Consider the following 15,756-nt stretch of genomic DNA (forward strand, 5'->3'; position numbering starts at 1 on the left):
TTGATTGAAATGCTTCTGTTGTCGATGATTGTCGTACTTATTGTTCTATCTTATTGTTGTCGTATTGTTATATGTTTTTGTACATGCTGCTTGCAACCATCGATAATTGAAATAAAGAATAATAACACACTTAACCTTACCAGTTCGATATTTTATTTCATATTTAGATTAAATCTAAATTTCTGCGAAGTTAATATCTATTGAGATCTATTGAGCTTCGAATAGATTACTTTATCAGGGTTAATAGTATTTCTTGAAAAATTATTATAATCGATTTTCTTTTAAGCTTCGCTTCTAGTTAATTGAGGAGATAACGCGTAAAGTATTGATAATGGTATAGCGCGATGACTTTGACCTCAATTCGCTCAAGCGTTGTCTCACGGGATTTGGTTTCAGAAATGATTTTATTATAACACCACTTGTGCTCCTGACCTTAACAATAGTTGTGAGACATGGTTCAGTAAATTCAAAGCTTGTGAAACAAATACTCTTATAGAAAACAAAAACAATATTTTTTATCCTCTTGATGAATCGGTGAAAAGACCTGAAATCAATTTTTAAATTAAAAATGACACCGTAAATGACGAAGACTACGAGGTAGGAGAAAATGAAATTGCATTCGAATCGGAGAAAGAGAAGACAACAGTTTCCGTGGTAAGAACAGGCAGACAAACAATTGCGTCCAATTGAAATTCTGCCCTGAGAAAACATTCAATCACGCACAATTAACACCTCTTAACCCGTTCCGCCGTTCGCACGACAATCAGCCGAGCACAATTTAATTGTTTCTAAAACTTTTTTGAAGGTTTTGGCAAAATGGGACAATTCGTAGTGGAGCGGTAAATAGATTTGCAATATACTGCAGCAATTAAAACTTTTAAGACTGAACGTGCTAGTGTTACTCTCAAATATATTTTGGTTCCAATTACTTAGAGAACAACATGTCACAACTAAAACTCGTAATTCGAATTAAAAAAAAATTAAGTATGTAAAATTAGTTATAAACAATACTAGGTCGTTTCTCGTTAACATTAAAATTATCAGCTTCAGCATTTAAAATAATTACCTTTGCAGTCCATTTAATGGATTAATATGAAACCATCGAAATAATATAACCAAAAAAATAAATGAGTCACAAAAACTATATTCACACAGAGACATTGATGAGCCACGATTTAATTCACAACTAGATCTTAGATCAATTAGAGCAGATGACAAACATTGTGAGTAAGCATGCGTAGGAGGCGTGTCGTGGGAACCTCAGCTAACTCTTGATTAGACGTGGGCTAGACGGATGGATTTTGCCAGAGGATGATTTGAAAAAAACCTTTCGGTTGTTATCAAAGAGAATTGATGTTTCCAGTTCTCTTTGATAATAACTGTTCGGTGCTTTTTATGTTCCAAATTAGTTATTAAAAATTTCAGAATGATCGGAAATAGAAGGATTAAAACTGAAATCGAAGATTATAAAATGTTGATAATAGAACTGAACATGGGGTCAATTTTGTAAGAAACTATAAAAAAGCGAAGTACGATGACACTAAGATTCGAGTATTGAATATAAAATAGTTCACACTGTACAAGGACCAAAGTTGGTATAAAAATTTACGTTATGAAGTACAGTATATACTGTAATAGATATATTAGCTATACAGATGAAATAATACAAGTCTGACTGACCAGAAAAGAAAAGTAAATATGCTCAGCACGATCACTGGCGACATTTAATTTCGGTATTTTTTTTTTCAAATATGTCTGAATTTGTTGTAATTAGCAATTCAATGTGACCATATACTTTGTTTCCAAGCAAGATTATATGGTAAATATTAATTAAGCCCAACAATCAACAACTTCCTCTATTAGCGCGATTGTGTTCACAGAAGAGATTAGGCATGAAACACTAGTATTAATTAAAGCAACATTGTTTAATAAAAATATCGAATATTCCGAAGTCAGGAAGGAGCGACCCGGCTGACCCCGTGTGTTTCGCAAATAAAAAGTCTTGTTTGAGAAAATAAAGAGTCTGTGTGTTGGTTAAGATAAGAAGTACCTAGTAGACTGCGCGTCACCAAGATAATGAGAACGGTCAACAGCGAACACAAGTAACAAAGATTCATGCATTTTTTGCCATCAATGATATTTCTGCAATGAGAAATTCAAATATTATCTCATTTTTTTATCACGTATCATTATTAACATTGGAGCAAAGGAAACAGAAGAATCTTCTCAGGAGAGTTTCGTTAGTTCGTTTTGAATTAAAGTATATTAAATAATACCTAAATTATTTTCATCTTGACCTGTTTCATTAGACAATGTTGACAAACAAATAGTCCAAGTTGGTGGTAACGTGTGATCATTTATCAGTAAAGCGATCTTGGCTTCCGTTTGAATTCTCTAGATTGTCATGAGTGGGTCGTTGTAGCCAATTATAATACGCTCCTGTACTGTGACCACCCAGGCTCCGTGTAATGAAACACTTGGATTAACAGATGAAATCTTTAGAGATGCTATCGATATATTTTATGCACGATAAAATTAATGTTTTCATTTTGGTTTTTATTAAATATATGCTAATATTTAAAGAAAACCAAACCGACCAAATTATTTAACCGATCATTTAAATTCCTAAAACGTACATGAACTAAAAATATAGCAACTATTTCTGTATTCCCTTCGATAAATGTTATATACATTTTTCACTTCATATTTTAAACGAATCGATCAACGATATTAAGATATAAAATTGTTTTCGTATTAATAAAAATACTATAATACGTCTCCATTACTTTATGCGAAGATATTTCATCGAACGATTCCATACAGCACTTAACCGTGTCGAAATGAACAAACTATGCACGAGATATGTGTCCCTCGAACGACGTAATAAGTAACAAATTCCTTTGACAAACTAATATGATGATTTACGTTGTCAATTGTAATTCATTTGCTAATAATAATTCAATGAATGAACTCGGCCCCATTGATGGTGATGAACGGCCGATTGTCTCTCAACTAGGAGTAATATTGGTATGTTCGGTACACTTTGATATTAATAACCGAACTAGCATCACCTTTATTGAAGTTCGACTTTAACACACGATGTGATGTTTAAAGAGAAACTAATTAAGAATGAGACAGATCTACTTCTAAAAGAAATGTACAGACTATTGCAATAAATTCTAATCATAATAAATACTAGAGAATTAACTACCAAATATGTAACTATTTGCTGTCTTGGAATTCTTGTTTTGTGTGTTCCAGACCCCCAACTTAGAGTATCAAATTATGGGTCATCGAGCAAGAGCGGTATCGATCAATATTAGTAATGCAGATTATATTACTTTACTAAACTTGGTTCATGGGTTCGTTTGAATAGAATTAAATGTATTAATATTTCAAAGCTACATTCATATTTTTTTACATTAACAGCCTGTAAATTTCCCACTGGTGAGCTAAGGCCTCCTCTCTCTTTGAGGAGAAGGTTTGGAGCATATTCCACCACGCTGCTTCAATGCGGGTTGGTGGAATACAGTGGTTCGAAGCTACATACTTATATTTAAATTGTGTGTTAATTTGAGTAATAAAAGAGGATATTGTGGTTATTTAACATAATTAAATAATCATTTCGTAACCACATTCATCATTGCCTCAATATTATTATTATTTAACAGTCATTCATAAATACGGTAAATAACAGACAAATTATTATTTTATTTGTATTAAATTAATTAATTGTTTCTTTTTTTAATAATAAATTATTATTTATAAGAATATTATTTTTCTAATCGCTCTGGAATTATATTTATTTATCTAAGCTATAACTATCATTTTAATCATTGAATTGTATATAGGTATTTTTATACATACGAATAACTTTTTTTATTTGACACTGTAAGAACAGAAGCTGTTGAAATAAGTATTATATTATTGTGCTAATATATTCCTCTGATAAAATATAATATTATTTTTATAGAGGATATTAATTTGTCATGATTTTATTGTAAGTAGCTTATATAGTGATGGCTATGACACAGTTCTAAAACCACACAACAGGCTTACTTAAAAATAACTAGGTAGGGAATTTTTTTGATTTGATCGTTATGCCCTTACGTACTTGCGTGCCCACAAACCCCTACCGTGAGACTATTAACACATCAACTGACGGTCACCTGATACGATCTCGTATTATTAACCACCTCGTGTCTGGATAAATATGAAAAAATTGCATCCGCTACGATAACAATTGCAATAAAGTCAATCGTAATTGAATGACCGATCACACGATCAACGGGAGTGGCGTTATTTGAGAGGGCGCCACCGGCCCTGGCGCCGTCTGATAGACAGCTAAAGTCTGCCTCTTCACAGGAAACATAGCGCCGAATAGTATCTTGCCCATGTAGCAAGCACTTATTCCTTGAGCTCGTCAACATTTCGACGAGAAACATTATACCAATTTATATTAAAGACAAATTACATCTGTGTTAACAGTCGAGGAATCGATTTTCTTAGATAAATATTTTTATGCGATCCTTCTGGACGCCCGAATCGTGGATATTTAATTTGTTCTGATCTACCTTTAAATTAACTTCGAATATATTTTATAATAGTAATATTATACCACTTACCGCTTATTGTTTTACGTTAATGAAACAGCTGCTTTATATTTTGAAAAAAAATCTATAGCTATCTCTGTTACACGGCATTTAAACACACACAAAATCCTACAATAATTATTGTTTCATTAATAAAATAAAATAATAATAAAATAAAACGGGCATCGCATCATTTATGAGAAGTATTTCGAAAAGTTAATTAATTTAATACTTTAAATAACGATGTTAAAATTATTATATGAAGTTTTAATGTTTTAATATAAGGATACGTCGCGCCGTACGTTCAATGGATAGTCGACTTTTAACTCATAACTTTATTGTTTTGGAGTGTTGGCTCTAACGTTACCATACTGAGTGTTGATTAATCTGGTCCTTCTTAGGAACACTATTTATAGATACAATTTCAATTAACCTTTCTCCTTCTTCGTTCTGATTCCGTCTTTCATTAAGTGTCTTTGTTTACATTGTAAATTTATCCAACGGTTACTATCACTTAAATCTATTGTTATAATAATCGTTATTTTTAATGTATCAGATTCTTCATATTCTTTTAAATTGTGAGCTATTTTCAAAATATCAAGTTATATAATTATAAATACTATAGTACCCAAAAGACTATATATGTGATAAAAATCGATCAATAATTGTATTGAAAAAGAGTAACTTTTTAATTTATGGACGGTAGTTAGTTATATATATTTACATTTAATCAAAACTGTAACACGGCGTCTCAAAAGGGCTTTATGCAAGCCTGCCTGGGCAGGTACCATCAAGTTATCGTATATTACACTATCAAGCAGCAATACGTTCCGGTTTGAAGTGTGTGTATCCGGTGTGGGTGAGGTAGTGTACAGGCACAGGGGACATAACGTTAACGGACTCAGTTCCAAATATTGGTGATGGTACAATGGTTAAAATTTCATACAGCACCAATGTCTTTGGGTAGTGGTGACCACTTACCATTTGCCCTCCAGCATACCAATGGCATGTATATAATTCTATATTCAAAGTCAAAGTCAAAAATCTTTATTCAATGTAGAAGTGTTTACACTTGCTTATTGATAGTCAAAAATCTACCACCGGTTCGGAATTTAATACCTCGGACCTGAGAAGAACCGGCGAAAGAAACTCAGCGTAATTCAAGAAGAGTCTTGTATTTAGACGAAATCTATAACAATTAGTATGATGGGCTATACTTGGCTCTGTTTGGTACCAAAAATCATTTCTAATTTTATTGAAGTATGTTAAATATGAATTATGTCTTTAATATAATAGTCCCAAAAATTTACGTAATTTTATTTTTGAACTCAAGATGTATAAACATTGTGTTGGTAGCACGCGACGTTTTGGACCTGGCGTAAGTTAGTAATGAAAGCGATATTGGTATATAAAAGGAACTGTAAGTAAAAATCTACATCAACTATATTAATAATCTAACAACATTTATCAAGTATCATCGACAGTATTCATCACAACATTAAGAATTACCAAATTAGTTTAATCTAGTAACAATAGGTTTCACCGTACACTTGGCGGTAGGTCTTTGCGCGTCTGGGTACATACGACTCATTATACCGGCAAACAGTACATTGTAAAGTTATGTTTTAGTTTGAAGGATGAGTGAGCCAGCGCAACAGCAGGCGCAATAGACATAACGACTTAGTTCGCCAAGTCGGTGGTGTATTGGCGATGTACTGTTTAGAGTGCGATCCATGGGCTATGGTGACTGCTCACCATCAGGTGCTCCGTTTCCCCGTTCGCCCGCGTATAAAATGTATAATTTCTGACAGAAAGAAAACAAGATCGAACTTACAAAATGCCACAGCGAGTAACTAAAATCAATTTAAAATTAACGTAACATCCTAACAACAAATTAAGTATCAAGCAACACTAGTCCTAATAACATAGATTCGTTTGAATTCATCAATTCAGATTACTTTATCTATACTCATTTTATAACCAAGCACTAGAACTCGTTTGTAACAGAAGTGAAATTAATAACTTAAGAAAATAGTGTAGCTATTGATGGATTAACATTTGGTAATTATATACTTCTAAATTTAACGCAACTCCACCATTCATGCAACTTAAGTGTATACCTATTAGGGCAGCAATACGAGCTAACAACAAAGCTTAGCTTAATTCTTTCAATTAAGATTACTTTATTAATAAAAATTTTATAGCAGCTGATCAGTAAGCATCATTTGTACCAAAACATAAGACAGGAAGCTGTGATACAATTGGCGCTGCGAGCGACAAATTAGCGCTGAGCCCGCGCCGGACGCCGGTCATTGATTCTTGACCAGTATTGGCGCCGTTTGGCCCGCTTCGCTTTTAACATTTTTATTTCCTGAACCCCTGACTCATGATACGTCTATGATTCACAGATGATTGAAGGTCAGTGTGACAATTTTGTTTCATATGAGCCAATTGTAGAAATATCTTAACCAGCTAAAATACTTTGTGGACCAGCTAAAATGCTTTAAATACTTTTTGAATTTTTCCTTCCATTAGCACTTCTTACCAAATTTTAGATAACTTAAAAATAATTATGAAATCAGTGAAGTCGTTCTTAATCAAGGTCGATGTGACTAAGGGAAATAGGGATTCATTTTAAAATAAATAGATGAACTAAAATAATACTTACAGATTTTTTTGTCGGTTCCTCTCGATTTAAAAGTAAAAGATTATTCGATTAAATATAAAAAGTATTTTGATTTGAGTTCGTGTATATTTTTACGAAAAATATTAAACAAAATCTCACTGAATTAGCTTGGAATTTTTCTATTGATCTTGATTTCAAATTTACAATTCCATTTACAAGAAGAATTATTGAAACATTTCTTTTAATATTGTTTAAGTTGTCTATCCTCAATTACATATTGAAGGAAATTCATATTAATTATTATTTATAAATAATCGATGACTTTGTTAAATCGTCATGAATTTAAATTGTATGCAAAACTTACATACCAATGAATAGTCCACAAAATATAATTGTTTAACTGTTGTACAATTCTATAGTTAAATACTTAATAATAATATTTTCTCTTCTATTTGGTCTAATATTGCATTTTATGTAACTAATGATCGTTACACAGTAATTTAAGAATTCACTCGAAACAAGTACAATTTCATTATAACGAAAGTAATTCTGATTTAAACCAATATATTTGTTAAGTATTCATTATTTGCGACAAACACAATTAAAATTATGTGATTTTATTTAAAATTATAATTTAATTTTTATTCAACAATTTTTTAAAGAATAAACCGTGTCAGTTAAATATGTGAACTTCAAAGTCACACTACCATAATGCTACATTAGTGGCCCGAGGCCGCCGCGCTGGCGCCATCGAATCGGTCTCTTCCTCGAGGATGCAGCACTGATTGTCCTTGCTCTTATCATCCTTATCCTGTTTCGAAATGTCCGTCCGTTACTCGATAAATCTTTTCTAATATTTCTTGAGAAATTTAGTTGTAATCAATGTATATAGAGATGATGTATATATATGTTTTTAATTGGAAAAAAATCTAAATATTCTTAATTCAAATAGGCTATTTAAAAAATTTAAAGCTCATGTCAAAAAACATTGATACATAAGGTATATTACTCGATACAAGATTGTATTAAAATTAAGAAAGCGTGGACTTAGTATTTCTTGATTTCCAAGCAGGATATATAAAAATTGTGGTACTGAGTTTTATTCCGGTTCTTTTCCGTAGAATCTACTTTCCAAACCAATTACATTGAATTCAAAACTAAGATGCCGATTCAAATTTTGTGCCTTTACGAGCCGACTTGAATAAGAATATATTGATTTTGATTTATTAAAATATTAAACATCCAATAAATATTCCACTGCTGGACTAAGTATTCTAAATTTTATAAGATAATTTACATTGGCAGAATTTTATTCGGAATGTTTACGATATATAACAATGTTATCCTTTATTAGCTGGTATGATAATTACACAATTTCAGAGTATGGAAATGAAATGGTGCTTGGCCATAATCTTCGATTACGATTTACGCGTCTCACCACTGGGGGTGTAGTTATACACAATGCAAATTTTATATATATTTTGAAATAATTAATCATAATATTTGAATTTGACATAATTGAATACGTTTGACATTATCCTATATCAAATACAGGGTATTACACGCAATTGGACGCGATAAATGTTACGGTGACGGTTATCGCGTGTCCGTAGCAGTGATTACATAACTGCGTCCCGAGTCCCGATAATAATATTATCTTTGAATTTTTCACGTATTGGAATTCATCGTTTTTAATTAAAATCATGAACGAAATATTTTACCGCTTACGGTTTCTTTTTTATATATTTTTGACCGAATCAAACCAGTTACGACCGGTTATAACCGCTTCATGTGATATTAAGGCACGTAACATTTTAATAATATAATAAAGTCATATAAGAAAGTATTTTTATAATTCTAAGTATTTGAATATGAATGAATGAATTAATTGTTTGTTTAAGTAAATGGTCAACATTAACTTTACCTTACCGTGACATGATTAACAGTGACCAATACGTCATTCTAATATTTAGAAACCAATATGTTATGTTCAGCCGAGATGGCCCAGTGGTTAGAACGCGTGTATCATAACCGATGATTTCGGGTTCAAGCCCAGGCAAGCGCTACTGAATTTTCATGTGCTTAATTTGTGTTTATAATTCATCTCGCGCTCGGCGATGAAGGAAAACACAAGGATGAATTGACCACTCTTGCATTTTGTGGGTTGAAGTGGTATAATTTTACAGGCAGATAGGCGCCTCGATAGAGTTTTTGTTTGTAATTATTCGGTCGTTACTTATAAAGAATGTCACGTAAATTTGTATAATGATTTAATAATCACAGCTTATCCAAGCTTATCAATGGTAGTAAAATATTTTGATAATGAATCGATTTTTTTGTGAGCTGTATAATGCTTTATAGGAAATAATAAATAATATACATTTGATCATCACTATATTTACTATACTTTTGAATTGAACCCCCTTTTTTTTATAAGCATTTTTTCAAATATCGAGTTAGGGTCTCGATCATAAATTTGTTTTGGATAGCTTCGTGCTGTGCGTCATTGTGCAATCATTAGCATCAAAGATGTATGTACTATCGAGTAATATCTTATTTACAACTAGCGACCCGCCCCGGCTTCGCACGGGTGCAACGCTGATACTAATCATACTATAGAATATCTTTTAATTATCAGTGTTTCTCTACTATATTATGCATGTATACATATAAACCTTCCCCTTGATTTACTCTATGTATTACAAAACGCATCAAAATCGGTTGCGTAGTTTTAAAGATCTAAGCATACATAGGGACAGACAGACAGTGGGAAGCGACTTTTCTTTATACTTTGTAGTGATAAACGATAGTAATAAAATAACTCATACAATTACTATATATTTGCAAAAACCTTTAATGGAAATACTCCTGCATACCAAATTGCAAGTCATTGATATCACGCCAATAATGACCGGTGTTTATAATACCTCTTCACTCCTTACCCTGGATCACTGTCTGTTCTCACCGATACGGCAGACGATCACAAATAACATCGGATACTTTATTCGCTGTAAAAAAACATTCTTTAACGAATAAAAATGGTATAGATATACGTCCTTTTGGTATTAAAAATTTTAATTTATTTTGTTAGTTTATAACAAGTGCATATGTCATAAGTACTGATGATAATCAAGCTTGTAATCCATACGAAACAAGTTGTAATCTGCTCTAATCTCAAGTCCCACCCATATAAAATTGAGTGATTCACTGCTTTTAATTGTTGGATGAAAAATACGGAAGGACTCATTATAGTGGCTTCTGTATGAATTTCGTTTATTTAATCGTTTGAATAAAGTTGATTCATTAAATATTTTCGAGTCAAACGAGAGTGTTAATGAACGTCTAGTGGGATTTCCGGGAGGATTATAAGCGAAGGTCACAGATTCTAATGTGAGTCAATAACCTTTTTTCCAGGGGTATTTTTTCGATGGTCGTTTATTTCGAAGTAATTTAGTCCAAGTGTATCCGCTAATCTGCAGTTGAGCTAAAGGTCCCTCTTTTTAAGACGGTCTTCTTGTTAGGTTAAAAAAACGCACAATCTGCTACTTAATTTATACTCATATTGTAATGCGTAAGTAACTTTGTGTGTCTGTCTTTCTGTTTGTTGGTTTTTCACGGCCAAACCATTGAAACTATTATGATGAAATTTCGTATGAAGCAATTTTGATCTCCAAGGAAGGACAAAGGCTAGTTTTGTATAAAACGCGAGCGAAGCCACGGACTACAACTAATCAGGGATATATTTTCATGTTTGTTTTTATTTGTTCTCAGGAGTATCAGCGAGCGAGGCGCTTCGAAACGGTCTTTGCCAGTCACTATGGTCGCCTGTGACGCGCCACGAGCCTCGTATAGCTTCACCACCGCAACAAATAGATAATTACCCCATTAGAGGTACGATATCAGTATATTTCATACATGTAGTATGTAGAATAATTTACATATTAAGAACTTTTTGCTATATATTTATTAGAGTCTATATTTTTACATTAGCGTCATTGCTCATATCAGAATTATATTTAACGAGGATGTAATGTAAAAAAAAAAAAATCTAATATCAGCAATGTAAGTTATTAACAACGCCAAAACCACACCCATCGGCGACCAAAGGCTTCTATGTTTAATATAAAATCTCATAAGCACGTAGGCCCTCGCTGAATTTCCAATAACATTGGGCGTCAAATCCCACGGCTTCAGATTTGGGCTGACATATCTTATCAGACCGACAGCGCGTATCGCTCGGCAAAATTACGTTTGTTTTATGACTCTGATTTGCCGGCGGCAGCGACAAAGCTGATATCGATATGAATATCGACAGTTTAAACGTTCGTGTTATGATGGTTGTAATTCATATATCGAACACAAATTTTGATATCGGTGATAAGGGGATCGTTGACAAAAAAATGTATTTTTGAACATAGAACATCATGTAACTAATTTACGAAGTACATAACTAACAACGGTTTGTGTACAAATTACGAACATTTTTAAACTATTACGTGTTCTTTCAAAAATCATTATTACTATTTAATTTCATCATAGCGAGTAAATGCGAAAAAGGAATGCAAATATCGTTTGGGGTAAACGGTAATTTGATTCGAGATTCCGGCTAGAAAGTAATATTGTCGTCAAAACAAAATATTAGCTTTATTTGCTGACTCTCCTCTGCCCTCGTCTTGGCACGTTGTAAATCGGATTTGGACATGTGTACCCTTGTAAGCAAACATTAGTATACAAGATAACGTTGCGTCGTGTTTGAAATGTATGGATTGTCTAACATTATGACCGTTTACGAGAACTGTTTCTATTTTATTATTCACTTTAAACATTATGCCCAAACAATAATTCCTATACTTGAATGACAATTTAAATCTAATTCTTGTATTGTATATTTTCTCAAAATTAATCTATTCCACCCCTCGAAACCATTGTTAATTTAAATTAAATTAGCCTGCATGTCTGATATATTACAAGTCCAGTTCTGAAGCATAAGGTGACTATAATGCTCGATCAATCAAATGTTGTCCATTCGTGCACGCCAAGTCCCGTCAATATTTGCCAAGTGGCTACAACGTCACGACATCGCCCCACAATTTTATTTGCCCTGTTATTCACGTTTCTGTTTGGCCAAGTGTGGCCAAGTCGGCAAAGTTACATTATCCTCTTGTTTAAAGTTCGCGTGACTTAGCGCTATGACAATTGAATTCTGTGTGCCTCATGAATTGTTGAGGGTTTCGTGATTGTTCCGGTATACTGTCGCTTCTTGGAACCATTGGCTTACTTGTCGCAATTAAAATTACTTAAGTATATAATTTTCAAAGACTAAAAAATTGAGTTTGTAGATCCGTACGTATCTCATTGTTGTTAACTAATCTGGTTTAGATTGCTTATAAAGTAATGCTTGACGTGATTTTGACGCTCTTAATGAGAGGAATCGCAATCTTCTTAAAACGTATGGTTTCATTTATAAAATGTATACAGCATTCTTGGATATTTTATAAAATAAACTGGAATAATGTTATTATGAAACCTAATGTTTTAAGTGGTAGTAACAGTTTTTCTAGAAGCAGTATTTTTAGGTCCAAGCCGGAGCAAATTAGTTTCAAAATTTTCTCATACTTGATCCTTAATGAAAATATGTTGCGACTAGAAACCCGCTTAAGTCGGAATTAATTTAAGGCATTAATATATATAATAACTCTTAATAAATAATATTAAATTAAGATCTAAAATATTTTTAGCCCGTCTGAGTCGGTACCACCCACTCATCAGATATTCTACCGCCAAACCGCAGTACTTATTATTGTTGTGTTCCGGTTATGAAGGCTGAGTGAGCCAGGGTAACTACAGGCACAAGGGACATAACATCTTACTTCCCAAGGTTGGTGGCGCATTCGTGATGGTTAATATTTCTAACAGCGCCATTGTCTATGGGCGGTGGTGACCACTTACCATCAGGTGGTACATTTGCTCGTCCGCCTACCGATATCATAAAAAAAATATATATTATCTGTTCCTAAGCTTCACTAACTATTTTGTCACTACGTGAAGAAACTAAATTATATGAAAATGTACTACGAAGTAAACACACGTTGAGAAAACTCATTAAGACCAAAACCTTGTTAAGTGATGATAATCACAAATCTAGGCCCACGCTTAACGATTATTGAGGCAGAATTTAATCTCAAAGATGCCGCGAGCGACATTTCGTCAATGTTTACAAACAAACAGACTTAAATATACCATTGAATACATAATTACAATTCCAAATTCAACCTTATGACACAGTCATTAAGAGTACTTAAATTCATGTTTAATGGAATCATTAAATTGTTTAGTGCTACAAACATGAACCGTGCTATTGTTTCAGCAAATAATTCGTGGAAACATTGAAGAGAAATCGGGGCACACACAAAGGTGCCGCCGAGATAGTGTAGGAACCACGACCTCTGATTAAATCTTATCAAACTAATATTAAAAATGAGAAAGTTGTGTTTGTCGTTTCATCACGCTCGAAAGGCAGAATTAAAATTTTGCCACTTAGGTAGATTTTGTCGTGAAATATTACCAATTTATATAAATTATGTATTGTTTCTAGAACTTAATTTACGATTTATATTTGCAATAATTAATTAAACATTCATAAACAAGTCGAGTACCTATAGATTCTAAAGTAAAATGTAAATTTTATTAATATTATTTTGTTAATGAAAAAAATATTTTTTTTATACCCGTTAATCACTTACAAAGTGTGTTGCCCTATTAACAATAATAATACTTAATTTCAAAAAATATTTGATGAAATTCTTAGCCGAAATAGTTAACAATTTATATGATCACCGAAAAAAAGTGCAAATATCAAGACCCTCGATTTTAGGATTTAAGAATATCAATGACGTAGCATTCGCTGATAGAGCCAGAGATCAGGGCGTGAACCTAATCCCGCACTCCATATCACTTGAAGATCGTCTGATGTCGCCGCTAAGACCTGATTTATCTCACATATCACCAAAACTGTCAATGCAAATGCTTGTCTTACTGATGTAGGAGATTGAGATTAGTGACGTAGTGTGTGACGCCTCATTTCAGAGATATAATAGAAATGATTTGATATCAAAATTTAGCCAAATTATTTTAAGGTATTACAATCGCTGCTTCAGTCATATCTACTAATATTAAAAACTTCAATAGTTTGTTAGTTCGAATGCTCTTTCTTTGGATTTACCAGACCGCTTTGATGAAAAATGCGTTTGCCCATTTATTGGGAAAGGTTATGGATTATTATTTAAACGCTACGATCCACGAGGGCAGACCCATAATACTCGTAAAAGTCTCATGATCGGCTAGTATTAAATAATATTTTTACGTTACCAAAAAAACGTTAACTAAATTCGTAAGCGTCTTGCGATCCTTGCCTTTTAAATAGATAGGTGAACGGGCAAATGGGCTACATGAAGGTAAATGGTCACCACCGCCCACGGACATAGTCGCTGTAAGAAATATAAACCATAGGCAATGCGCCACCGACCTTAAGAACTAAGTTATTATTTCCCTTGTGCCTGTAGTTGCATGCTCACTCACCTTTCAAATCGGAACACCACGATACAAAGTATTGCTGCTTGGCGGTAGAGTATACGATAAGTGGGTGGTACCTACCCAGACTCCCTATCACCAATTAAAACTTGTTCGTAGGGCTTCGTGGAAGCCCGTCTGGGTAGGTACCACCCACTCATTAGACATTCTACCGCCAAATAACAGTACTCTGTATTGTAGTGTTCAGGTTGGAAGGGTGAGTGAGCCAGTGTAATCACAGGCACAAGGGACATAACATCTGAGTTCTCAAGATTGGTAGGGCATAGGTGATGTAAGGAATGGTTAATATTGCTTACAGCGCTTTCGTCTATGGGCGGTGGTGACCACTTACCATCAGGTGGCCCATATGCTCGTCCGCCAACTAATGCCATAAAAAAAGTAAATCTCCAAGTAAACCTCTTAAATCTTCACATAATTCATTATTATTTTTAGACACTAATTAAAACTCGGTTTTAAGTAAACGCACTGAGTAGAAATAGTGTTTTGTATTTATCAAGGTTTTAGTGCAAAACAATATAAATTTTTACAACTAAATATTAGCTTTAATCTCGGGTTTATTGCTATTACGTCACTTCCTGAGCGAAACGGTACAGATAAATGGATCATATAGATACAGTTTTGCGGTAATCTTGCGCAGACCTTCAGAATATAACTTTGATTAATGCCCAGTGAGAGGATTAAATAAGAAATCCATTTGATTAGACCCGAGGTTTACGATAAGCATGATTTTCGGTGTACCGTGAACAAAAGACGAATGCGTGTAGAATTTTGTAAACTGATTAAAGAGGATTTGTTTTTTTTATGATTTTACGATAATGGTAGTTTGTTTTCGTTTTTTATTACGTTTCTAACGTATCGATTCGGTTTCAAGGATAGCTGACCAAGTTTATAAACATATAAAGATAAATAAGGTACTAATTCATATAATATTAAAGAAAAAAATACTAA

General features: G+C 33.1%; 2 protein-coding genes across 2 annotated transcripts in view; one reads left to right on the top strand and one right to left on the bottom strand.

Moving 5' to 3' along the window:
• LOC113395392 (lysosomal thioesterase PPT2 homolog) overlaps positions 1-15,756 on the bottom strand; it is a 266,083-nt gene that overhangs the window by 114,019 nt on the left and 136,308 nt on the right. The gene's annotated exons all lie outside the window — the stretch shown is intronic.
• Positions 1-15,756, top strand: part of LOC113395400 (zinc finger protein Gfi-1b) — a 54,876-nt gene that overhangs the window by 9,753 nt on the left and 29,367 nt on the right. The window contains exon 2 of the mRNA XM_026632995.2: positions 10,990-11,109. Within this exon, the coding sequence (XP_026488780.1) occupies positions 10,990-11,109 (120 nt within the window). The remainder of the gene's footprint in view (positions 1-10,989; positions 11,110-15,756) is intronic.

The sequence above is a fragment of the Vanessa tameamea genome, chromosome 4 (assembly GCF_037043105.1).
Source record: "Vanessa tameamea isolate UH-Manoa-2023 chromosome 4, ilVanTame1 primary haplotype, whole genome shotgun sequence".
In the NCBI taxonomy this organism is placed as follows: domain Eukaryota; kingdom Metazoa; phylum Arthropoda; class Insecta; order Lepidoptera; family Nymphalidae; genus Vanessa; species Vanessa tameamea.